Genomic DNA, 26184 nt, shown 5'->3' on the forward strand with positions numbered 1-26184 from the left:
CTCATCAATGAATATGTAGGAGATCAATAGATTGTTTACAGATATAAGAACAATAATAGATTATATATGTATTTGTTTTTATTTCCTATACAATAACAAAAAAACATAACCTCTTCTGATCTTATCAATACAAAAATATTATGATAATTACACAGCATGTGGTTTGTAAAGAAAAATTCAAGAGAGGTAAGAATTCAGTAAGAAATAACATCAAACAAGACAAGATTTACATAAATGGATTTGTTAAAATGTGCACACATAAAATCATCCAGATATTTTGTATTCTTGTAAAAGTGTAAAAAGAACATTGTACTTATATATTTTCATGTTTTACAAAGTCAATTACATAATGTGTGTAGAAAATGTTCATGTCAATGGAATAATTTGTGTTGTAGAACCAAATGTATTGCAGCATTATAACTAGACATCAGTAAAAAAAAAATCAGATAATGCATGTGAGTTTAAACTGGTAGAAATTATTCTGTCAAGGTTATACCAAAGATTAACTGCTTGCTAAGCAAGAAAAGGAGGAAAATGAGGCAACTTTGGTACAATTGCTGATGACAACTAAGAGAGAAAGTTACAGTAAGACAGCAGTTAGCTGTTTAGCATTTAACCTTCAGCATTCAGATTTCTCTGTCAAATGTAATGCTTATTTATTCACATTGATATGAATTAGTCATGTCTTACCATGTAGCTTTGAGATTTCAATGATGTGATTTTTTTTATTTTTAGAACAACATCATAGAGTAAGTGTGACAGGCCAGTTTGAAGCTAAAAGAGGTGAATTATTTTGGTTGGATATGGTCAGTTTAAATGCTAAAGTGTGAAACCAGCCATATCCAACCAAAATTCTACATCTTTTATTTTTGAGTTGCTTCCATCATTAGGCTGTAGCCATGCATGTGCACTGCCTTGAAGGGTTTTGTCAATTAAATCGACCCCAGTAGTTAATTTTTTTAAAGTCTGGTACTTCAGTCACTTTTACCAAACTGCAAAGTTACAGGGATGTAAACAAACTATCACTAGTTCTCAGGGATGAGACACACATGCACACATATACACACACACACATACACACACACACACACACACACACATACACATACACACACACACACACACATATATGTAATATAATTCTATATAAACAAATACATTATATATTTATACACACACACACATATATATACATATACTTATATATATTTACATACATATATGCACATATACACACATGTCATTGACCACAACTTACAGACTTCAAAAAAAGTACTAGGGGCAATTTTTTTTCATTAAACCCTAACCATAGTCCAATGAATGAAACAAGTAAATGATAAAAGATAACAAAATTAAATAAATAAAATGTAGAACATGTAGGATAACGTAATCTGAGATGAACTAAGCCTCAAAAGATAGCATGTCCAAACTAGAACAGCTTTGATTGTAGGTCTGCTATACCAGAGCTGACCTAAGCAGAACATCATCAAATGCATTTGAGAAACACCAAAACATCTCATTTATATGTTTCTCCTATTAAACAACCATCAATGGTGAAATGACAATATAGTTACATACAACAATTATACAGCAGAGCCAGTCATCACACATGAATGAGTATAGCTTGGTAACATGTATGATGCTTTCACTAATTGTTTTAGGTCATGAGCAGATGTAGACCCCCTCTCAGTCTCTTCACCTTTGTTGCAACAGCACATCAAGGATATGACTGAAGGAAGAGAGCTGTGCCAGTATGCCCTATCTGGTATTCATTTACAGCTGAATTGACTGAGGTAACCTTAAATAAAGTGCCTTGCTCAAAGGACACAATACAGTACTTGGTTGTTGTTGGCACTCCGTCGTTTACGACGTCGAGGGTTCCAGTTGATTCGATCAACGGAACAGCCTGCTCATGAAATTAACGTGCAAGTGGCTGAGCACTCCACAGACACGTGTACCCTTAATGTAGTTCTCGGGGATATTCAGCGTGACACAGCGTGACACAGTGTGACAAGGCTGACCCTTTGAATTACAGGCACAACAGAAACAGGAAGTAAGAGTGAGAGAAAGTTGTGGTGAAAGAGTACAGCAGGGTTCGCCACCATCCCCTGCTGGAGCCTCGTGGAGCTTTAGGTGTTTTTGCTCAATAAACACTCACAACGCCCAGTCTGAGAATCGAAACCGCGATCCTATGACCGCAAGTTTTCTGCCCTAACCACTGGGCCATTGCGCCACAGTACTTGGTACACTAATTGAATCCATGATCTTATGATCATGATCACTGGGTTACACACCTTCACACATTCAACAATAATTCAGTACAAATGTTACTCCACTCCAGAAAGAAAATACGAACCACTTCTTCACCTCCACTGCTACTCCAAGAGTTGCAGTTGCTGACCATCTTCTTGCTGTGTCCAGAAACTAGTGGTGCCAAAATGCTTCTTTCATAGTCATTTCACATTGAACGGAGAAAGACAGAAAGAGAACTTGATCTCAATCATTACTTGATGTTTTATTGAATAAGGGATGAAAGGCAAAGCTAGCCTCCCTCCATGGGATTGAATTTAGAGCACAATCAACCAAAACTAATACCACAAGGTATTCTATCCAATATTCCATTGACTCTGTTAATTCAACCATGTCCTCAGGTCAACTAAAACTCTGTGCGATAAAAACCATACCTACAGTACATATGTATGTGTGTATGTGTATTTTAGTAAACTATCATTAGTCATCGGTCATCATGTATAGCATTACTTCATTCTTTTTTGAAGTCATCAGCATAACATAACCAGTCACATATCAATTAAACATTTTATGAAAGGAAACAATTTATTGAAGATGGAAATAATTAGTCTTGAGGAAAATTGTGGAACATGTCTTTTTTTCTTCTTTTCTTCATAGAATGGGAGTAGATTAGGAATCAAGAGAATAGAAAGTTCTTAATGTACACATAAAGAGCAATAACTATTTCTGGAGAATTCTACCTGATGAAAATATTTATTAGCCAATAATTTCAGTTTTAGCAACAGACATTTTCTGATATATTCTTTGAGATGTAGACATTCGTTTCAAGCTGCTTTTTTTCTGAGTGGCATTCCTTCAAGTGTGCAGTGGAACAGATACCTATTCATAAACACCTGCACACCTTGACCATTGCCAACAGTTTAAATTGCATTTTCACAAAATTACAGACGTAGATGATCCCCTAATAGTTGCAGATATTACAACAGAGATCATTAATTGTTACATTATGAAGCAGGATTGGAAATTTAAAATTGAAATTAAGAAATCATAAAGAAAAAAATGCATAGAATTCACATAATTATACATATATATATATATATATATTTACTTATTATGAAGTTCTTCAAATTACTAGTTGTTGGCAATCATGCATAATGCTATTTCATTCTTTCTAGATATCAACAGCATGACATAACTTATGACTTATTAATTAAACATTTTATGAAGTAAGACATTTTATTAAAAATGGAAATAGTTACACTCTGGAGTAAATTCATGGAATGCTTTTTTCTTTTCTTCTTTTCTTCATAGAAAGTTAATGTATGAGTGTTTGTTTGTGTGTGTGTTTGATAGAGATTAGAAGGAGACCCCCCTCGGTCATGAATGACCATGGAATTCCACCTAGAAAGTTACCCTCTGAGGCACAAGTCCAAGCAAGGTTGTTTGTGGAAGGCCAGCAGTCGCCCATGCATACCAGGCTCCCCACTCCACACCACTGATGCTATCCAAGAGAAAGACAAAGGCTGATACAGCTTGGCACCAGTGATATCGTAACTCATTTCTACAGCTGAGTGAACTGGAGCAACGAGAAATAAAGTGTCTTGCTCAAGAACACAACACGCAGTCCGGTCCGGGAATCAAACTCACAACCTCATGATCATAAACTTGACGCTCAAACCACTGAGCCATGGGCCTTCACGCAGAGTAGGGTAAGAATAAATGGTGTGTCAAATAAGAATATATCACACAGTACTCTATTTTGATGCAGCCACATTCTTTTATCGAAGTCAAGTTTACCTGCTTCTACCTCTGAGACTGGCAAAAGGATAAGCATACAAAGCACTAAGATCAATATAATCGACTGAAACCTTACAAATGATACCCAAGCATGGACAGAGTCCGGTGATTGAAACCAATGAAAGAATACAAGAATATAAATTCTAATCATGTTCTGATTACTGCTTTGCATTTAGACAACTCAGATCACCTAAGAATAGGAATAAAAGCTAGTAAACTAGGTTTTATTCTTATTTCATAATTACATGCTTAGCAATAAGAAGCCCATCTAATTCTGAAACACCTGTTCAAATGATATGCAAATACACTTTAGACAAAGGTTGTCCAAATGATGATAAATAGCAGAAGAAAAATATGAGTTTAGATGGTATAGTGTCCTCTTTACTATCTCATCATTACTATTCTGCTGCCCAGCAGTGTCAGTTATCTAATTCCCACCCATATTTCATCACTCTCCAGTACCAAACAATCAGTCCCACTCTCTCTTCTAAAGTGTGAATTGTTATAGTTGTCATGTAGCTCCTCTACAGCAAGAAACCTGTTTCTACTTTGGCCCCCTTCTCTCATACATTTACTCATCCTTTGTCTCTTATCTTCAAACATTAAGTAGTACCCTTGGGATTCATAATCCTGTAAACTGCATGACAGCTTCACTGATGCTGGTGGCATGCAAAAAAGTACCCAGTACACACTGTAAAGTAGTTGGTTTTAAGAAGGGCATCCAGTTGTAGGAACCAAGACTGGAATGTGATGCAATTCTCAGGTCCCTTTGGATCCTGTCAAACCAGCCAACACACATAAGCAAGGAACACAAACATTAAATGAGGATGATCATAATCATGATGATCATGATAGTAATGCATTTAACGTATTTGTATCTATTTCATTCACTGATATTACTAATGTTCTTTGGGAAAACATAAAAGTTAAAAAGTCTCATTTCCTTGAAGTCAACAGAATTAAACATCCATTGATGGATAACACTGGTTTAAAACTAATGAAATATAAAGAAGAAAAACCGTTTGGTCTTTAACAGCATTTATTTAGTCAAAGTGAAATGAACAGTTTCTGCTTGACATGTATAGTAATACTGTTTGCATGTACTATCCACTTAGTCTTGAACTGTTTTGCATTTTCCTCCCCCAGAAGCATGGGAGAAAATGTAAAATGGAAGAATATATTAAACCTCTCTTTCCTGTATATTTCTGATCGTCTGTTTGTATCTAATGATGTGGTTTCACATCTCTATAATATACTGATTTAAATGTATGTAATTTTCACTGTATGGCTGAAAGAAAATAACTTGTGATGCTAGAAACAAATATGATAGGGTCTCATATATGTAATATAAGGTTGAAACTCCCTAAGCAATTACTTGTCAAAAACACTTTTTCTGGTATGCTTACAACCAGAAAACAACAAGCATAGGAGACAACCCCGACCTGTCTTGACTACTGTTCAAAAGCTTTGATAAAAATACTGATCTTGTTTTCAGATTTTAAATACACCTCAAGGGAGCTTTTGTTTATTATTTTGCTTGGATGATCACAACTGAATGAAGTTTTACAACTCACTATAATTACATATGTCACACTCTGCCATACATGCAACATTCATGCTACCCTTTGCATGAACAGAATATTTATCAGCTAGTACCTTTCTTTGATCTACTGGATTACATTTTATTTGAACAGCTTCTAAAACTCAAGCTACATATTATTGCTTGCATCATGTTTTTGAACTAAAGTCTGTAGATTATTCCAATGAATAATACATTAAACACCAGAACTGTTCAAACAAGTTCAGATGTTGGCTGCAATGTTAAATCGTTTTCAGGGTATTTGCAATTCTATGTATTTCACATTTTCTGCACTATTTACAAACGAAGTAAGTCTTTAAAATATATGAATATTTTAAAAAGTAATGCATAAGTTTACCTTATAGATTTTAATACATTGTTTGTACTCACTGTATGCTATCGTTAAAAACTTCCAGTTTATAATTATACAAGCCTTATACCAAAAATAAAGTAAAAGTGGACACAACACTTTTTTTTAAATAACATATTCAAATTGCATATGTTGGTAGAGTAGCACTTACTCTACAGCCACTCTACTTCTTCTTAATTATCATCATCATCATTGCATACAAATAATGGGATCCAAGCAGAACCAGCACTCAGTCATTGAGTTCTTGACATAGGAAGGGTGCAGGCTGTCTGACAACCACAGAAGGCTATAAGTTGCTTATGGAGATGACACCGTTGACAAGAGTAATGTGCTCAAATTGATAAAGACATATAAAGAAGAGGAAACCAGCACTGAAGACAAACTACACAGTGGAGGACCATCACTGACATGACTCAATAACAAGTAGATGAATTGATTCCTGCCAAAAGATGTGTCACAAGCCATGACCTCATTGTACAACTGGAATGTGGTTACAATGAATTAGAGAAGTTGGGAGAAAATTTTGGGTTATTGGAAGGTATGTTCTAAGCGAGCACCTCAGCAGCTGACAGCTGATTTCAAAGAGTGATTTGCTAGAAGTAATTTAAAACCAATGCAAACATTCTTTTGTGGTTTGATGATAAGGAATAGAATGTAGGCATATCTTTACAATCCAGAAATGAAGGATAGCATCGCACTTTTTCTACAAGGTATAAGTAGTTCAAGAACCAGCAATGACACAGAAAGTCATTTATTCATACATACATACAAACATACATACATACATACATACACACGCACACATACACATGCATGATATGCACAAATACACACACATGTATGCATGCACACGCACACATACATGCATGCATCCTTTTTTTTCTATGATAAATTTGTTCTGTACATATATTGCATCCTTACACTACAAGTGATGTGGCTGAATATGTCTATACTATTCACAATTCATTTGTAGCATAATGTATTGAGCTTTAAATTATTGTTCATGCATTGAACATAACTCATTATAACAAGATATATAATTGTAGAGCTGTACTCATCTGGTAAGTGACGCCTCACAAAATAAATGAGAGGGGAATTTAATGCTGTATGGGGCACAAAAGAGATATTGCTTGTTTCTTTTTTTTTTTTTTAGTAAAATGGTTCTTCCAAGATGTAATGACTGCTTATATAATGTTCTTTGGGGATTAAAAATAGAGCTATGAAAATTCCTTGGGACAGGGAGTGAAATAAGATTGAATATTATTTGATTAGTTCAAGGACAATATTAGAAATTGTAATCATGACCATTTTTTCCGATAACAGTGGGTAGAGGCATTCTATTTACTACATTACATTCATTTCAGATATTATTTACTCACAACTCTCTTCAACATAGCAAATTTCTGCAACAACTTTTATATTCATTCACTTATTTCAGTTGTGCGAGCTTCAAAAGCACAGAAAAAGCAAATATGTTGTTAATACTGAGATTAAATTTATATCCAACTATGTCCTCTATAAAGATTACATTTCTATTGCAGTTTATGCAAGCTTTGTCCACTTATACATCACTGGTCTGTGATCAACTATGTATCATTTACTGTGACAGATGTATTAAGTGTATGCCATAAGTTTTGTGCTATAGCTAGTATTTATAATTTAAGTCATGTGCTCTACTATTTTGATTTATATTATAAGCTACAAAATTCCTATTGTGTGACTTGAAGCTGGTCAGGTTGGCTGGATGTTGACTACATTCCATCACCAGCAATATTCTGTCTCTTTAAAAAGGATACACAATTCTCAAAGATCTTAAACTGAACTCTGAAAGAATCAGTCCACCAAGCCATTGGCAAGTACCATGAGGAGAATTTAAATGATAGTTGTATAAATGATTATTGTTTTGTTAGCTTACCATGTTAAATTCAAACTGTGTTATGGAAAGAGTTTGATATTACTACCCAAAATGATTTTAATCTTTGTTTAGTCAAGGATGAGATCTAGCTGCTCCTACCATTTCTCAACTAGTTGATGTCAAGAGAATTTCATATAAATTCAGTATGCTCTCAGATCTTTTGTTGACACTTAAATTTACTTACAAAATACTTAATTCAACTAACAAGATATTTAATTACATTTAAAAAGATACTTAATCCGACTTACTCAAGGATAAACAGCTATTAAAGCTATTATTTAACATTACACATGTTATCTTAGATTGCAGTTAGGATTTGCAAATAACATTAGTGTCACTAGTATTAAGTAGCTTTTATCAGCCAAACCAGAAGACCAATGATATAGAAGCAACTGATCAAACAAAATATTCTGTCACTGTTTCTATCAACTATCATCTTATCTTTGTTGTGGATTGGCATGGCTGTATGATTAAGAAGTTTGCTTCCCAGTCACATAGGTTCAGATTCAATTTTATTACACCTTGGGTAAATGCCTTCATATATATATATATATATATATATATATATATATATATATATATATATATATATATATTAACAGGGTCATGTGTGTACATGTCAGCAAAAGACATACACAACAGCAACAAAACTAACAATCAACAGGTCTATCAAATAAAAGTACATGGTATTTATTACACCCAAGTTTCACAAACACTACCTTGTCACTCTTACTATCAGAAAAACACAAAGAAATGTTGATCTAATACTTAAGAGATTAGACAATGTAAAAAGCTGGAACAAATACTGCAAAACATTTCATCTTACTCTCTGACTACTCAACCAATTCACCCCTCTGAAGTGGTTCCTTATTTATCAACTGTGAAAAGATAAAAGGCAAAGTTGCCCTTGATGGTATTTGAACTCAGATCACAGAAAGTCAGAAGTTACATGGTATTTTGTCTACATCCTAATGTCTGGCAATATGTCACACCTATCCTACATCAGACATGGTCTTCATTAAACACCTTAATCTGTTTTTTATCAGCCAAAACTAGTTGTAAGGAAAAGAAGGGGAAGTAAAGAGGAAACAGAAGAAGAGGAGAGACAGTGGGGACGGTAGAGACAGAAGGAAAAAGATGATGATATGTTTTATTGTCAGATTGTTGTCTGCTTCCAAATCATAAAATATTATCTAAACAAAATTGCAGTTCATTTTTAACACATCATTTGAAGGAGTGTGTGCATTTGCATTTATAAACAAGAAACTTCATGTAGAATATCGTTTTCTGTTGTTGTATGTGCAATCATGAACATATCATGATCAGTGTATGCATTGGAGCATACATAATTAGTAAGATATTTTACATAGGTCTCTGAAATGTAAGGCTATCAGAATTTAAAATCAAGGTTAGTCAACTGTGTTAATTTAGTTCAGAAACATATTTCACTCAATTGCTGATCTGAGATAAAATTATGGCAGAAGTAGAAAAAGATGCAAACAAGAAACAAAACCAAACAAAAGAAATAATAAAGAATGGAAATCAATCAATGAAAATATACCACCAATCAGAATCCACTAATCAATAGAGGAATTTAACTTCATGAACATATTTGTTTTGCTGCTTGTTTTCCTGTAGAATTTCATTTCCATACAATGAAAGGATTTGTACATTAAATGCGTTTTTAATGTTAAGTTTATATTTTAGCTAGAAACCAAATGTCTTTTAAATCATCATGCTTGAACAGTTAAGCAATATTTTAGTAATATTCATAAGTCTCCTACTTGGTCTATTTATTAGCAATTATCTCTAGCAGTTTATATTATATTATGTTTGTTATTCACAAGTGTACACCTGGGGCTGTCTGTTAAGCATTATGACAATCTCCAAATGTTCTACATTACTAAATTGTATTTGATATCCATAGATGTTCACTTGAAAGCATCTATTAAAATATTTTTCATTATCAACTTCATAATCTATTGGTGATTTAGTAGAAACGGTAGCACACAGACCAAATTGTTATGCAATAAAATAGTAAGTAGTGTCAGAGGGAACTAATGACAGCCTACATCAACAGATAGTAATACAAAAAGTTCACATAGTGGAATAAATAATTTAGCTAAGAGGAAGAAGAGAATTTAACATTTCAAGCAGAAATCTACATCAAAAAGATATGTAGGTTTCTGCTTAAAACATTAGATTTTTCTTCTTCCTCACAGCAAATTATTTTATTCCATTTTGTGAACTAAATGTTTTATACAGTATTTAGTTTTCTGTCTATATTGTGAATTTTACACTGGCAATGAATAACTTGGCACTTCATTCCTTTGTGTTTGACTTCAACTGACTTCATTCTCTCATCTATAATGTTTGGTCTGGTACCTAGCTGAAAAGAAACTATAATGGCATGGCTATCAAAATAATAATAATTATTGTTTTATCCAATAATATTTATTCTTTCATTATTAACTTCATCTTTGGAGATGTAAAATATTTTACATTTACGTCTACATTAAGCCACTGATGCATGCAGTGAAGTGGGAACCTTTTATGTCTAAACTAAGAGTAACAATGTTCTTTTTCACTAATACACACCAGCAGATACACTGGTAAATTGACTTACAAACATTTTAGTATCATTTACTTGTCAAAAACATCAAACGCCCAAGCAATCTGATGTTTATGACAACTTTTTATACTCCTTCATACATTTGCTACCATAGTTTGCAAGCTTTGGATTCATATTGATTGCTTTGGTGAAAAAGGTGTACCTTACACACAATCAAATATGATAAATATGAACATTTAACTAAAAGTAGTCACAGGAGGATCATGATCATAAGACTGTTGGTTCAATTCTTACACCAGGCAATGTGTTGTGTCCTTGAGTGAGACACTTCATTTCATGTTGCATGAACATCAAACAGGTGCTGGTACAGCCATCTTTCCCTTCAGCCATCACATCCTGGATGTTCCACTAGGTTAAAAGTGAGGGCAGGAATAAGAGGATATCTATGTCTACACTTAACCTAGACATCCAAAACAATTAGTAAAAGCATGGGAAATGTTACCAAGTCTTACTCTTTAACAATTGACATCTGGCTATATTACAAGGGTCAGTATTGAAAGTGTTCTGTCAGAGATGAATTGTTAATTAGATTATAATTGTTAGAGTAACCTCTTTTTACAAGTTCATAATTAAAAAAAAAATACAATAAATCTACTGAGTATTTCAATCAGTTTGATCTCTGACGATCATTATTAGGTATTTTATTCCTGAATATATGCATATACCCAACTGGATTTGAACTAGGTACCTTTATCCCTAAACTAAGGCTAGTAATACTTATCCATTAAGTAATACTTATCCATTAAGCCAGTATTTCTAAAAGTAGGTTCTGAGGAATATCGAGGTTCCACCAAAATATTTTGAGATTCCACAAGGAAGGTGATCATCAAATATAATTAAATAAAAATTTAGTTTTCACCATTCATTATTCACCATTTGAAGGTAATATTATTATCTAACATTATATTGTATAACATTACATTTCTTACGTATATGAATAAATTTTCTCTTTAAAACACTTTTAGTTTCATATTAGGGTGTCAATAGAATATAAGTATGAGTTCTGTGGTTTTGGAAAATCATGTAAACAATACAAAATGAGGAAGGTATAATGAGGGGGAGAGGGAGTGGTGGCTAGCAAAAAGTAGGGATGGCAATAAAGTGAGAATAGAATACAAACATACCACCACTTTGTACACTGGTGACATGATGGAAGAGAGAGAGAGAGAGAGAGAGAGAGAGAGAGAGAGAGAGAGAGAGAGAGAGAGAGAGAGAGAGAGAGAGAGAGAGAGAACTAGAGTGAGAATAGGTAAGCACACAGATTGAAGAGGAAAATGTGACAGACAAGAGATTAATGAAAAGATGGACAATTTATGAAGAATTCATATGAGAGAGAAACCCAAATGTAGATGTTATATGTACCCAAATCCATTGCTGTTATAATCATTTTTATGTCTATTTTTCCATGGCTATATAGGTTGGATGGATTTTCTCCAGCACAATGTTTCACCACAAGTCATAGTCCTGTGTTCTTTTTGTCATGTAAGCTCAGCCTTTGAAAATCAGTTTCACCACTTCATCCCATGTCAAATTAGTTTCCCTCATCCACATATTTTATCCACTTGGAATACTCAGTATTTCTTTATCCCACTCACATCTTCCATACACATCACATGCCAACACCAATGTAATCCTCTTTCTTATATACAACATCTAGAAACATGTATTGTAATATGTATAGTAATATGCAAAACATCCATTTACTTCATCCTTATTATTATAAATAACATTGCATTAAATGTACCAATTATTCCTTTGATATATCTAGTTTTTCTCTCAGCTCATATATGCTTCATCATTGAGGCACACAAACATTATACATACAACAGAGTATGCTCTCTTCAGTTCTTTCTAGTCTTCACAGATCCTTCACATTCAAGGCTCATGTCTCACTACCATGTCCCACTGCCCTTCTTACACAAGCTTCATAGAATTTACTCTTCACTCAGAGGAAGAAACATTTTTGCCAGCAAAGTTCCCTGAACTTTTTCCACTCCATCCTTATTTTAACAGTTACAGTTTCAGAACAGACACCTCCATTGCTGAATTCATCTTCATTACTAATTAGACCATCTTTATTGCTAATTAGATCACCTAGCTAGAAAAAGTTCTCAATGACTACAGTGGAGCATTTGAAAAAGTTTACATGATATATATATTGGTAACTTTACAAGACATGTAACTAAACCTTTCATTTAACACCCGTTTTCCAGGCTGATATGGGTTGGACAGATATATGAACAAAAACACACACACGCGCGTGTGTGTGTGTGTGTGTGTGTGTGTGTGTATTATATATATATATATATATATATACACGCACACACACAATAAAAAAAGAAGTGGTCAATTAAATTAGATCAAGGCACATCAACAGTGAAGCACACTGCATGCTTTGGCTGGACTGTTTATTCCAGATAAATTAACCATTCAAATCCATGGTCAATGCAGAGTTGAAAAGATAGTTCACTGATATTTGGTATCCTGCAAATCCAAGCATATATCAAAGGAATAATTGGTACATTTAATGCAATGTTATTTATAATAATAAGGATGAAGTAAATGGATGTTTTGCATATTACTATACATGTTTCAATAGCAAATCTTATTTATAAGGTGGGTACATTATACAATTTGTCATGTAAAAAAATGCAACATCATGTTACATTATGTAAGATCATATATTCATAAAACACAGCTTCTTCAGATAATATACCTTTGAATATTTTTTTAGGGATATGCCACCAAATGTTTAGTGATAAATGGAATTCAATGAAAGGATAAAAATATTGGGTCATCCCATAAATGATGTGGTTTTTTTCAACTGCATGAACTAAAAGTCGAAGGGGGATGGGATAAACTACCTGCATCAACTTGCTATAAAAGCAGGCTGTAATTTTACCTTTGTACTTATTCTTAGTGCAAGTTTTGAAGAGTGCAGTTCAGTTTTAACAGTTATTTTTTTCAAAGCTATAATGGAAGTGACAAAGGAGCATGTTCAGCATATTTTGCTTTATGAGTTCAATAAAGGCAATAACGCAACGGAAAGTGTGAGGAATATTAATGCAGTGTATCGAGATTGGACAATAAGCATAAACCGGTGTCAACAGTGGTTCCAGAAATTCTGAGCCAGAAACTACAGTCTAGAAGACGAGCCTCATCCTGGAAGATCTGTAGAACTTGATGAAGATGTCCTGCAAACAAATGTGGAACAAAATTCCATCATAACTGTTGAGGAACTAGCAGAAAAGCTGGGATTTGGTCATTCAACCATGCATTTCCACCTGTGTGCCATCAGAAAAGTCAGCAAACTGGGTCAATGGCTTCTTCACAAACTTTACGAGTTTAATCGCGCGCAGAGAGTGAATGTGTGCTCTACTTTGCTGTCACATGTCACAAATGAACCTTCTTTTGACTGAATAGTAACTGGTGACAAGAAATGGGTTCTCTATAAAAATGTCAAGTGCCAAAAGCAGCAGGTAGGGAAAGGAGAAACACCAATACCGCAGGCTATAGAAGGTCTTCACCCATGTAAGGTGTTGTTATCTGTTTGGAGGGATATGAAAGGTTTAGTCCACTTTGAACTTTTAAACCCAAACCAAACAATAACAAAGGAGATCTAATGGGAGTAACTTGAGCAGTTTAAGTCAGTGCTAGAAGAAAAACGACCATCTTTGGTTTCAAGACAAAATGTGTACTTCCATCAGAATAATACTTGGCCACATACAGCAAGGATGACATTCCAAAGGCTGGACCAGTTTGAATGAGAAACAATACCCCACCCACCATATTCATCGAACATTGCCCCATCTGATTATCATTTATTCTGCAGTCTTCAAAACCATTTAGATGGAAAAAACATGAATTCTGTAGATCAAGTCAGAACAGTAGTGGAGGAGTATTTTTCATCACAGACAAATGAATTTGGAAGAGGGACCTTGCAAATCTACCAGATATATGAAGAGAATTGTATAAAATGAAGGAGAGTATATTTTAGACTACAAAAGAACATTATTTATCTTAATTTTGAAAAATAAAAGAAGTATAAAAAACCGCATTATTTATGAGATGACCCAATATATAGAATGCTTGATTTGAAGAATTTAGAAATGGTGGGAGTAAATATTTAAGCCATTATTTAAATATGTCATGATGGGAGAAGAAAAATGAATTGGCAATAGGATAGACATGGGAGAACTAAACAGTCATTAGTATTAGAAGAAAAGAAAGAAGGAGTAATGTTAAACTAATTCATATTGATATTTAAATTAGAACCAGTAATTCCGTTTTTAAAAACTATTTCATTACAGATATGTAATAAATGTATTTGTTCAAGTGAGGAAAGCATTTAAATGACTATGATACAAAAGGAATCAAAGGTAATTAAAAAAAATTTTCATCCCATCTCAGCGAACCATGACAAATCACCATGTGAGACTTGGGCCTTGGTGCAGAGAGCTATGGAAAGGATGTTAGAGTGAAGGACATTGTTGCAGAATACCACCATACAAAGCTATGATGGGCCAGTCGTGTTGCAGGGTTCACAGACGATTGGTAGACCCATGCTGTTGTTGAGTGGCACCTGTGTGAGTGGAAGAGACCACTCAGAAGACCTCCAGTCAGGTGGGGAGATGATTTAAGAAAAATGTTTGGAGCAACGTAAAGGAGAATGGCAAGAGCATAAGGGGAATGAAGCAAATGCTGTGGCCAATGGAGCCGACATGGCACCAGACAGCCCGGCTGGTTTCTTATCCTGTTATCAGTATTGCATAAAGTCCTTAAATAAGTATCCTGAGAGGCAAGAAAATGTTTTCAGTAAAATATAAATTCATGATACAGGAATTGTAACTTAAAACGTTAGTCATGCATCTACTTTGCCTCTGGAATAGCCTTTCTAATGATGTACCTTTTTACAAAATATACAGATCCAACCTGAAATCTTATGGGAAAACAGGTGAGAAAAAAAAGTATGTATACAAAGCAAAAGACAAAATACTGAATTAAACTTAAAAACACTTGAGCACAAACACTTAGTAATTCTTTTGAAATTGCAATTTAAATGACAAAAAGGCAACAATATATTTATAAAATAATGAGAAATGGAGAAAGTTTAAAAGGAAATTGTTAAAAATATCTTCATAATAAAATAAATAACAATTACTTACTTAGAAAGTGATGTGGCTCTTCTAGGCTATTCCATCTGGCAGCAGCAGAAGCACATCTTATATTAATAGCATTAGCATCATTTTTACGATGATGAATGCCAACACTGTCGATAGTCTCTTTATCTGTTACTCCGCCATTATTCTCCTGATCATTATTACCATTGAAAACTTCAATTACAAAAATTGGATTATCCAGACCTTTTTTCTTGTCAGGTGCATCGTTTTCTGTCTTGTTTATTTCTTTTAATAAAGGAACTTTAATATTCTCGCAAAGTGTTTCATTAACAGCAGCTTTTCCTTCACTAGATTCACTTGACTGTTTGACATGCATCTTGGTTAGATTTGTGCTGAAATGAGTGAAATAAACATGGTTTTTAAATTCTGTTATGTTTAAGAAATATATAAAGTTAATATAAAGTTCGCAGGAGTGGCTGTGTGGTAAGTAGCTTGCTTACCAACCACATGGTTCCAGGTTCAGTCCTACTGCGTGGCACCTTGGTCAAGTGTCTTCTACTATAGCCTTGGGCTGACCAAAGCCTTGTGAGTGGATTTGGTAGACAGAAACTGAAAGAAGCCTATCGTATATATGTATATGTATATATATGTGTGTTTGTGTGTCTGTGTTTGTCCCCCCAACATCGCTTGACAACCGATGCTGGTGTGTTTATGTCCCCGTAACTTAGCGGTTCAGCAAAAGAGACGATAGAATAAGTACTAGGCTTACAAAGAATAGGTCCTGGGGTCGATTTGCTCGACTAAAGGCAGTGCTCCAGCATGGCCACAGTCAAATGACTGAAACAAGTAAAAGAGTAAAGAGTACAATAATAGTCTAAAGTGGAGAATTTGTTTTGTTTTTGTTTTTTCTTTTTGCTTTTTTTTAGTGCTTAGTCACAAGGGCAGAACAGTGCACATGGTCCTTTACACAGACTCTAAGACTAGTGGGAACAAGGGAGACAGGGAAATATCCTTAAATCAAAAACTTGGTCTGAATATTTACAACAGAGTGGACTCCGCTAAAGTCCCCCCACAGACCAGATATTGGTGTTAAACTGAGCACCAGATTAAGTGTCTCACCTAAGCAGGCCACAGTGAGATTTAAACTCAGAATGTAAAGAGTTAATATCAGGTCATCCCATAAGTTCTGTCCGATTTTAACTTTTTTTAAAATTGAATGAAATTTAATAGTATTTTAGAATGTCTAATGGAATTAAAAATTATTTTTATGCATTAGTGTACCTTTAAACTAATTAAATAGTATTTTAGAGAATAATAGAATTAAAATTTCTTTGATTAAAACCCTTTCTAACATGGAGGTATCCAAAGGGCATTTAAGGCACATAATGCTTTATGAGTACAAAAAAATGAAACTCTGCAGCCGAAGCAACTTGAAACATACACTCAGTTCATGGGAAAGAATGCTTGAATGAAAGAACTTGCAGAAGATGGTTTGCAAAATTCAGAAGTGGAGATTTCAACCTTGAAGATGAAGATCAAACAGGATGTCCAGTTGAGTTTGATGATAAGCTCCTTGACGACGGATGGATCTTCTATCGAAATGTTAAATGTCGCAAACAGTGGCTTGGTAAAAGGGAAAAAGCTCAACCACAACCGAGAAGGGAACTTCACGGAAAAAAGGTTCTCTCTATCTGGTGGGATTGCAAAGGAGTAATTCACTTTGAATTGTTACCACCTAATGCAACAATCAATGCTTAAGTCTACTGTCAGCAATTAGCGTGTTTGAACCAAGCTTTGAAGAAAAGATCCGCTTTAGTGAATTGAAAAGGAGTGATGTTTCATCAGGACAATGTGTGACCTCACACTGCAAAGATCACATCACAGAAGATCGAAGAGCTTGGTTGGGAAAAAATTCCTCCATTGATTGGATCAACTGGAACCCTCATCATCGTAACTGATGGAGTGCTAGTTATACTAATTAGACAGTGAAGCTGCTGTACCTTATCTGTGGTTCAGTGTTTATGCATAGTTACTGCATAAATGCTTCGTAAAAGGATAGTAGTTGTTTAGCCCCCACAAGTTGGCTCGGATCAAGCAATGATATGATCAGAGACATCAAAGACCATCCCATGTTTTTCTATATTAACAATTACAATATCGAATGTGTCTTTATTTTAGAAGATAGTAAGTGTGTGTTCTGAAATAGAGCTGGTTGCTATTTCTAGCATATTAAGCAACTACATTGCCTCATAAATAGGTAAATAGATAATAGTACAGGTACAGCTTGCAATTGTGAGCACTAAAAACAATTTATAAACATCAAGTGTTCCATTAACATGTAGTATTGGAATCAAATTCACCTGCAATCCTTCAGAAGGAAAAGGGAACTCAGGGTGTGTTTCCTTAAAAATCTTGTTGATGCTTGATCTACCCAAGACACCTAGAGCTGCATGCAACTGAAGAGTGATCCTTATTATTTTGGAAGGTTCTTTAATATCCTATAAATTAATGTATAGAAGGGACTGGGATGTGGCATGGATTTTATTTTGAGATAGAAATGTAAATAGGAGTCGAACTGAGTTGAGTGATCACACACACACACACATATATATTGATACACATACATACATATACGCACACACATATATATATATACACACACAGATATGTATACATATATCTATATAGGTATCTACAAGTGTGTGTGTTTATACACACACATATATCTATCTATAAAAATAAATGTAAAATAAACACTAACTTTAAAATGGATCAAAATCAGAGAATACTTACTCTTTCGAAAAACAGGAATAAGTATCAAAATTATGATCTAAACTTGAAGAATAATTTATGGTTAATCATTCTATTTGGTAAACAGGTCAATTTTACCAAGTTGTTTAATATAGCAATTCAAAAATATTTTCCAAGAAACCACAAATATTACAAAATTCTTAACTGATATAAGATTAGATTGGATTATTGTCTAAGCCATAATATTGCACAAATTATAGCAGCACATAATGTTAAAATAATATCGAAATTTCAAAAAAAGCGATTACAATCAGAATAGCATAATAAATTTGAAGCATAATAACACCAAATGCAACAAAAAAAATTAAAATAGTAGGGAACACTAAGAAATTAACTGAGGAGAAAGAAACAACCCAATTTAACATAAATAATAATGTCAAATCGAATAAAAATTCAGTTAGAAATTGAACAAAAATAACATTATCTAAAGGAGTAAATAGTAAAAAGGAACTTGGTGAAAATGAATTTAATTCTATAATGAATGATCAAATTGAATCTAAATCTGATGGAAATATAAAAGGTTGTCTTTGCAATTGTTCTCAAAGAGAATCTTGTTATGTAGAAAATAAGGGTAAAACTAAAAATATATTATATAGATGTATAGTTACATCTAAGGGTAAGGAATTCTTTTACATCGGTAGGGCATCATTAATTTTTAAGAAGAGACTGGTAAATCATTTGAGCTCATTTAAAGACAAAAATAAAGGTTCCAAATGAGTCTTAGCAAATTAATCTGGTCTTTTAAGGATAATAACAAGGATTATATGAATAAATGAGAGTTAATTTGTACTACAAAACCATACAAATGTGACCTATGTTTAGGAACCAATAGATGTGACCTATGTTTAGAAGAATTTTACAGGATTCTCACATCCAAGGGTAATGTAATAAATTCTAGATGTGAGCAAACATTGAGATTCTTGCACATGAGGAAATTCACTTTTGTAAAGTATAAATGAATAGTTATCATTTAAACTATACAAGGTTTGAAATGATGGACTGAAAATGTTTATCTAATAAGAACTTGAAATAGAGATTGTCTGTGTCTCACTTAACAGACAGCTCTCAATTATACAATGCAGAGTTTATAAAAGAATATCATTAAACAGTCATAAAGAGGGATCCCTGAAGAGATTGCACCATTTTATAGTAGGGTTACAATTGCAACGATAATTAATCAGTGCAATTGAAACATGTGTTAGTCTTAAAAGGCTGTATATAATTATAGAATTAAAGGTAATGCTATTGCGACTTGAGAGTAATCCTTATTTTTAATATTGTCTATATATATATATATATATATATATATATATATATATATATATATATATAATATAAATTTGACATGGGCAAGTGTTGTATTCTTTCTTGTCTTGAGGTTCACAATCAAACGGTTGAGTGGATTCACATGAAAAATGGCACACATGTGGAGATGGGTGCATAGCCCCGATAGTTACTGAGAAAATCGATTAAAACAACCTGTGTGTGTACACGTGTGTGTGTGTGAGTGTGTGTCACTGAAACCATTCATACATACATACATACATACATACATACGTACATAACCACTCTCTCTCTCTTTCTCTCCCTCTGTCAATCACTCACACATTCACTCATTACAAAAACTGAATGAAATTTCAGTTATCTCTCTCTCTCTCTCTCATATACACACACACCATCAACATTACTCTCTCTGTCTCTTCACACACACTCACAGAAGCAATTCATATACACACCACACATTCTGTCTCTCACACCCCATCAAACACACACACACACACACATATACACACTCACACACATGCACAACAATTCTTCCGTCTCACGCAACTTCAAAAGAACTTCACTCATATACAACCGCACTTTCTCCGTCTCTTTCACGCCAACTTCAAAAGATCCCCTTTTTTCCCCAAAATATTTTCACTTGTCTGGGCATTGCTATTACAGACAAATTCACAACAATTTGACTCGAGAGATAAACACAAACCACCTCGTGCTGACTGCAAAACTCCCGCCAAATTATCCGCAAAAACACACACACACGTCCATTTCATATAACTTCTTTCAATTTCTGCTCTCTGATTAGACAGACGTCTAATACAATAGCTCTCAGCAACATTTTATTCTCTAAAAAGGTACGTGTCTATTTTTTCTATAAGCGTATAACAATGACTTATTCCATACTTCTCCACTTAGCTTTTATCTTCACTTTTCTTAAATTAGATACATCTGCTATTAAGTTGCAAAATTTTGGCAGTACAGTTACAAATCATTTCTACTTTACTTCTTACATACAATTTCCCTGTAAATTCTTACAGCTTCATTTTTTGGTGATGATTAAAATGTCAAACATTTTCTAACTGTTAAAGCAATTCTTAACGTCAACTTCTTAATGCCTCTTCTATTTTTTTTCCTAGCCCCCATACTTAGCAAGAAAATCGATTAAAACTTTTTCTAATGCAATTCCCCTCTTTGTTTCATCATTAAAACAACCAGTTGCTCACACAGCAACAAGGGGACTACAGGATGACAGTCAGCCAAAACTTTCGCTATGCAGTCTCTCTTCTTTCACCTCTTTGTGGGGTTAATTATCTTCATCTTTAGTTACAGTTTCTCATTCAAACTACATAATACGCAGAATTGTTGCATTAGTACAGTAGGGTGTTTTGAAGGAGATTTGGCTGCTGTTTCTACCAGGTCTACCTACCATGTAAAGGTCTGAACTTAATTTTCATTCACAGATTTGCATTTCAAAAATTTAACAATCTTTTCTATAAATCAACTATCGTAAAATTTTCTACCATGACCTCACATTTTCTATGTATGTGTGTGTACCTACCATGACCTCGCATTTTCTATGTATGTGTGTGTGTACCTTAAAAGACGTGATTAGACAGCAGTCGAACAGAATAGTTCTCAGAAACAGACTACGTACAAATTCTTTCTTCACAACTCCTGAAGCTGTTTTCTGCAAAGATATTTTGGAATGACTTCTGCCCTCACCATTTTCTCCCAAATTTGTTTATTTTTTAAATTCTTTTTGCCAAAAATCCCCATTTTCGGATATGGAGGTTCAGGAAAATTGCCAAAAATTGGCATTGTGAGATTTTCCACACTTGACCCCAACTTCTTCAATTTTGACTTTTTTCCCCAATAATAATTTTATTCTTTTATTCTAAGTTGTAAATTTTGCCCGAGAAATAAAGCAAATAATCACCAAATGCATTGTTAAGAATCTGCAACTCGACAGCAAATATCTCCAAATTGATTAGAAATGCATAAATTTAATAATAACAATGTTTTTGAGATTCCGGTTCGAATGACATGAGTGTTTTTGTTTCACTTTTGACACGTAATACTTAAATAGTGGAGGAGATATGATGTTGGTGTGGGCTGGAAGTATGCAAAAAGTTAAAAAATTTTTTTACTAAGACACAACCGGGACCCTAAGTAAGGCATGTGTAAAATTTGAATGAAATTGGTTGTGTAGTTCTGGAGTTTTAGGGATTCACACAGACACACGCACACACAGACATACATTCTCAATTTTATATATATATAGATAACCAGATCTATATATGTATCTACATATGTCTATATATATATATATGCATATATAATAATTTGAAAATCCTGCACGACCAGGTGAAAAACGCTTTATTTAATATGTGACATTAATAAAAATCTGTAAATGTACAAACATCCAGATTTCTGAGTACCTTAATTTTTTTCTATATAATTTCTGTACATCATCTCCAAACCTTCAAATATATATATATATATATATATGGACATAAAACAATGATGATGATGATGGTGAGGATGATGATGATGATGATATGTGTGTGTATACACACACACACACACACACACACATATATATTTATATATATCTATCTATTTATCTATCTATCTGTATATACATATTATTAGAGGAAAACAGACAACAAAAACCAAGGCAGGACAAGTATCTCAAGTTATTTAGAATATTTAATTAAAGGTGAATTTGAGGTAATTAATTAATTATTAGATGTCTTACAGCTGTTTTGGGGATATCCCAAGTGATAGTTTAGCATCTACTGGGTATTCCATCATCAGAGACAAAGTGAGTGTGTATGAAAGTTCTAGACAGGGAGTTCACAGTTTATAAAGGAATAAATTAGTAGATAGAAGAATAAAGAGTAAAACAGAAGATAGAAGAACACAGACAGGAGAATAAAGTTCACAGCTCATCTTCTTCCAGAGGGTATGGAGGTTGGTCCATACTTTCATGAAGCTATAGGTCCTTAAGTCTAGTCCCAGGTAAATCCAGACAGTATTTTGTACAAAATGAGAGTTTGAGGTTTCGAGCGTAGTTCTTCATCAGAAAGGAGAAAAGGAAAAGTTCAGAGAAGGAAAAGAAATCACCAACGGCACACATGTGTGTATGTACATGCCTCCATATTTTGACTTTGCATGATAAAATGAGTGTCACCATCATACAAGCGATGTCATTCATTTCTAGTCTTTCATGTAAACATGTCTGGCCAAGGGAAAATATTACCTTGTTCGGAAACAAGTGGTGGTTGGTAACAGAAACAGTATATTACTGTAAAAAACTTGTATATACATATATATATATACAGGTTGTCACTGACTTACGACCACAGTTGGTTCCAACTGACTGGCTGTAAGTTGATCTGGTCATAAGTTGGCCTATAGGTCTACATAGCACTGTTTTATATCTGTTTTATATGTTCTTAAGGTACATTTATATCTGTTTTATATGTTCTTAAGGTACATTCTCAGGTAAAAGTCACACACAGCATTCTGTATTATACTATTATACTGGTGTTAGTCAAAAATTTCAGAGTCCCAAGCAGTTCTAAGAAATTAAACCCATTAGATTTCAACTGGACTATTTATTATTGCTGCCGGAAGCTGGCACGCCAATCGTCATAAAGTTGATTGGTCGTAAGTCAGGTCATAAGTCAACGATGACCTGTACACATATCCAGCTGTAGAAACCATGGCCTTCCAACTTGTTAGATCCTATCAAACCATCTAACCCATGCCAACATGGAAAACAGAGGTTAAATGATGATGATGATACATAAGGACAAAATAGGACATTAGGGTTCTTAGAATGATGTAATTTAATAGTCATCAGGCCTATTGTAGATGTTTCTGTGTATTTGAACACTTAATTGCAGGGTTGGAAATGCAGAAGCAAACTGCCTCTTGCATGTGCTGGTGGGCTTTCATTTTGAATATCTTTTGTTGTTGTAATTATTGTTTTCATTGTTGCAGCTTGGTCCCAAGTCAACAATACTAGACCCCACTTGATCAAAGGAATTCGTCTTGTGAACTGCTTGCTAACTTCACAAGTGCCAGTAAAATGAAAAAGGCAATCAATACTCTATGGTTTGTATTAGGAAAGGCATCCATGCATCCATAGAAACCATGCCAAAACAAACATAGGAGCTTAAACTATCCAACCCATTCCAATGTGGAATCTGTTCAGTTTGGCTCACAGATTTTTTAATTAATTTTTTTTTAACTAAACACAAAATAACTTTTAAAACACTAAATTTTGTCAAAAATGTTCAAAGTAAACCATGTTCTGGGTGAGAAATTCCACCAGTATACGAAGTTTCAAACTGTTTAGTTAAATAAGATCAATTAAAAAATCTGGGCCAAACTGAACAGATCCCCAACATGGAATATGGACACTAAATGTTAATGATGACAAAGTATTTGAGGGAGATTTGGCTGCTGTTTCTAACAGATAAAATAATGAATAGAGACACACTAATTTTTTTTACATTGTGTTGGTGGTCTTCAGACAGAGTTTCCATGGAGTTTAGTTTTAAATGAAGCACACTGTTTAGATTCTATGTTGTGGAGACAATGGAAGCCCATATATGATTTGTTTCCACTTATATTTCTATGCTAATCTCCTATACCTATATTTCTGTGATGTGAATGTAGTAAACCTGGAGCAGTTTTTTAATACTTTTGTCTCCATATCTTGTTTATTTTTGTAGTTGAGTTTTACGACTGGTTATATTTCATGTTCTTTCATGTTGCAGGTAAGAGATATGCCAGATGCTCTATATACTATGTTTGGAACCAGATTTCTAGGTTGCTGACATCTGAAATATGGTATATATATCCATTAATTTGTTTTATTCATTCATCTAACATCTGTTTTTCCATACTAGCATGGGTCAGACAGAGACCTTTTTCATGCAAAAAGCTGAATGTACTTCCTGACTTCAACCCTTACTTGGTAAGCATTTTATTCCAAAGTCCTTTGAAAGTGTACAGCATGGTTCTCAGCCAGGGTCTAGAGAATATTTTGTTATTAAAAATTATGTGCAATAAATCAGTTATATTTCTACATTACACAAGATATTTAAACAACTTTTTTTTAAAATACAATTCTTAATAATATTTAATTTTAAAAAATGATGGGATGTTTTTAAAACTTCAAATAGCTATGTAGATCCAGTAGAGTAAAACAGGAATCAGAGGGGTTCATGGGCAAAAAATGATTGAGAACCACTCCAAACATAACGTCAACAATCAATTTAAAGATCATCACTGATTTACTCACCTGATGACAGGACAGGTAGAACATCAACATTTACACACACTCATACATATGCATGCATATCTTACATATGTTGCATTACATTCCATGCATTACATTCCATACATTAGGTATCCTACAGTGTCTATGTACTAAATTTTCTCACAAAGCATTGGTTGGTCTAAGACCAAGACACGTTTACCTTCTACTTGTGTGTGTGTGTGTGTGTGTGTGTGTGTGTGTGTGTGTGTGTGTGTGTGTGTGTGTGTGTGTGTGTGCACTCATGCACGCATGTGTGTCTATATTATGTAGGTAGGGTGACATCTCAGCTGTTCTCTTTTGAAGCACATCTGCTTATTCCATTATTACAATCTAATATGTAACTGCTGTTGTTGTTGTACAGATGCAAGCTACATATTAGAGTTGAAAATTCTGGAAATATTGTTTGCAGAGTTATTGTATAACAAAACAGGAAAATTTATTGGTATTATATATTTTGCATTACACACGTTTCATTTGCTAAAAGGAATTACAGAGTTTTACATGTTAGATAAACAAGTAAGGAATTTCCTATCAGAAATTCTTCAGATACAAAATCAAATAATATTAAATTATTTAATTTTTTATCTGAAGAATTTCTGATATGAAATTCATTACATGTCTATCTAACATGTAAAATTCTGTAATTCCTGTTAGCAAATGAAACATGTGTAATGGTGAATAAATGATAATAAATTTTCCAACTTTATGTCTTGTTATATGTGTGTGTGTGTATATATATATATATATATATATATATATATGTGTGTGTGTGTGTATATATATATATACTTTTAGGCTGAAAACTTGATTAATTATTATTCTGAGTTTTATGGTGAACTGGAAAGGTTAATTTAAAATAGATAAATATTGTAAAACTCTACAAGAGAGATTGTGCACTTATATTTTTCCTTATTCACATATCTTTGTACAATTACATAACCCCCACCCCCTACACATACACATACAGAAGAGAGGGAAATTTTCAGGCAGACAAGCCCTCTAGTGTTAAAAGCAGGTTAAAATTCACCTAGACCCCACTTTGAATTGGTTAGTGATAGGAAGGGTATCCAACCCTAAGAAAACCCACATCAAAA

At 33.7% G+C, this 26184-nt stretch overlaps 1 protein-coding gene across 2 annotated transcripts in view; it reads right to left on the reverse strand.

Moving 5' to 3' along the window:
• Positions 1 to 26184, reverse strand: part of LOC106872261 (cyclic nucleotide-gated channel beta-3) — an 846337-nt gene that overhangs the window by 814864 nt on the left and 5289 nt on the right. For both annotated transcript variants that reach the window (XM_089354856.1, XM_089354849.1), the window contains exon 2: positions 15709 to 16055. In XM_089354856.1, coding sequence (XP_089210982.1) covers positions 15709 to 16039 — 331 coding nt within the window. In that variant the 5' untranslated portion in view covers positions 16040 to 16055. The remainder of the gene's footprint in view (positions 1 to 15708; positions 16056 to 26184) is intronic.

Source organism: Octopus bimaculoides, chromosome 1 (assembly GCF_046866305.1).
Source record: "Octopus bimaculoides isolate indiv1 chromosome 1, ASM4686630v1, whole genome shotgun sequence".
In the NCBI taxonomy this organism is placed as follows: Eukaryota; Metazoa; Mollusca; class Cephalopoda; order Octopoda; family Octopodidae; genus Octopus; species Octopus bimaculoides.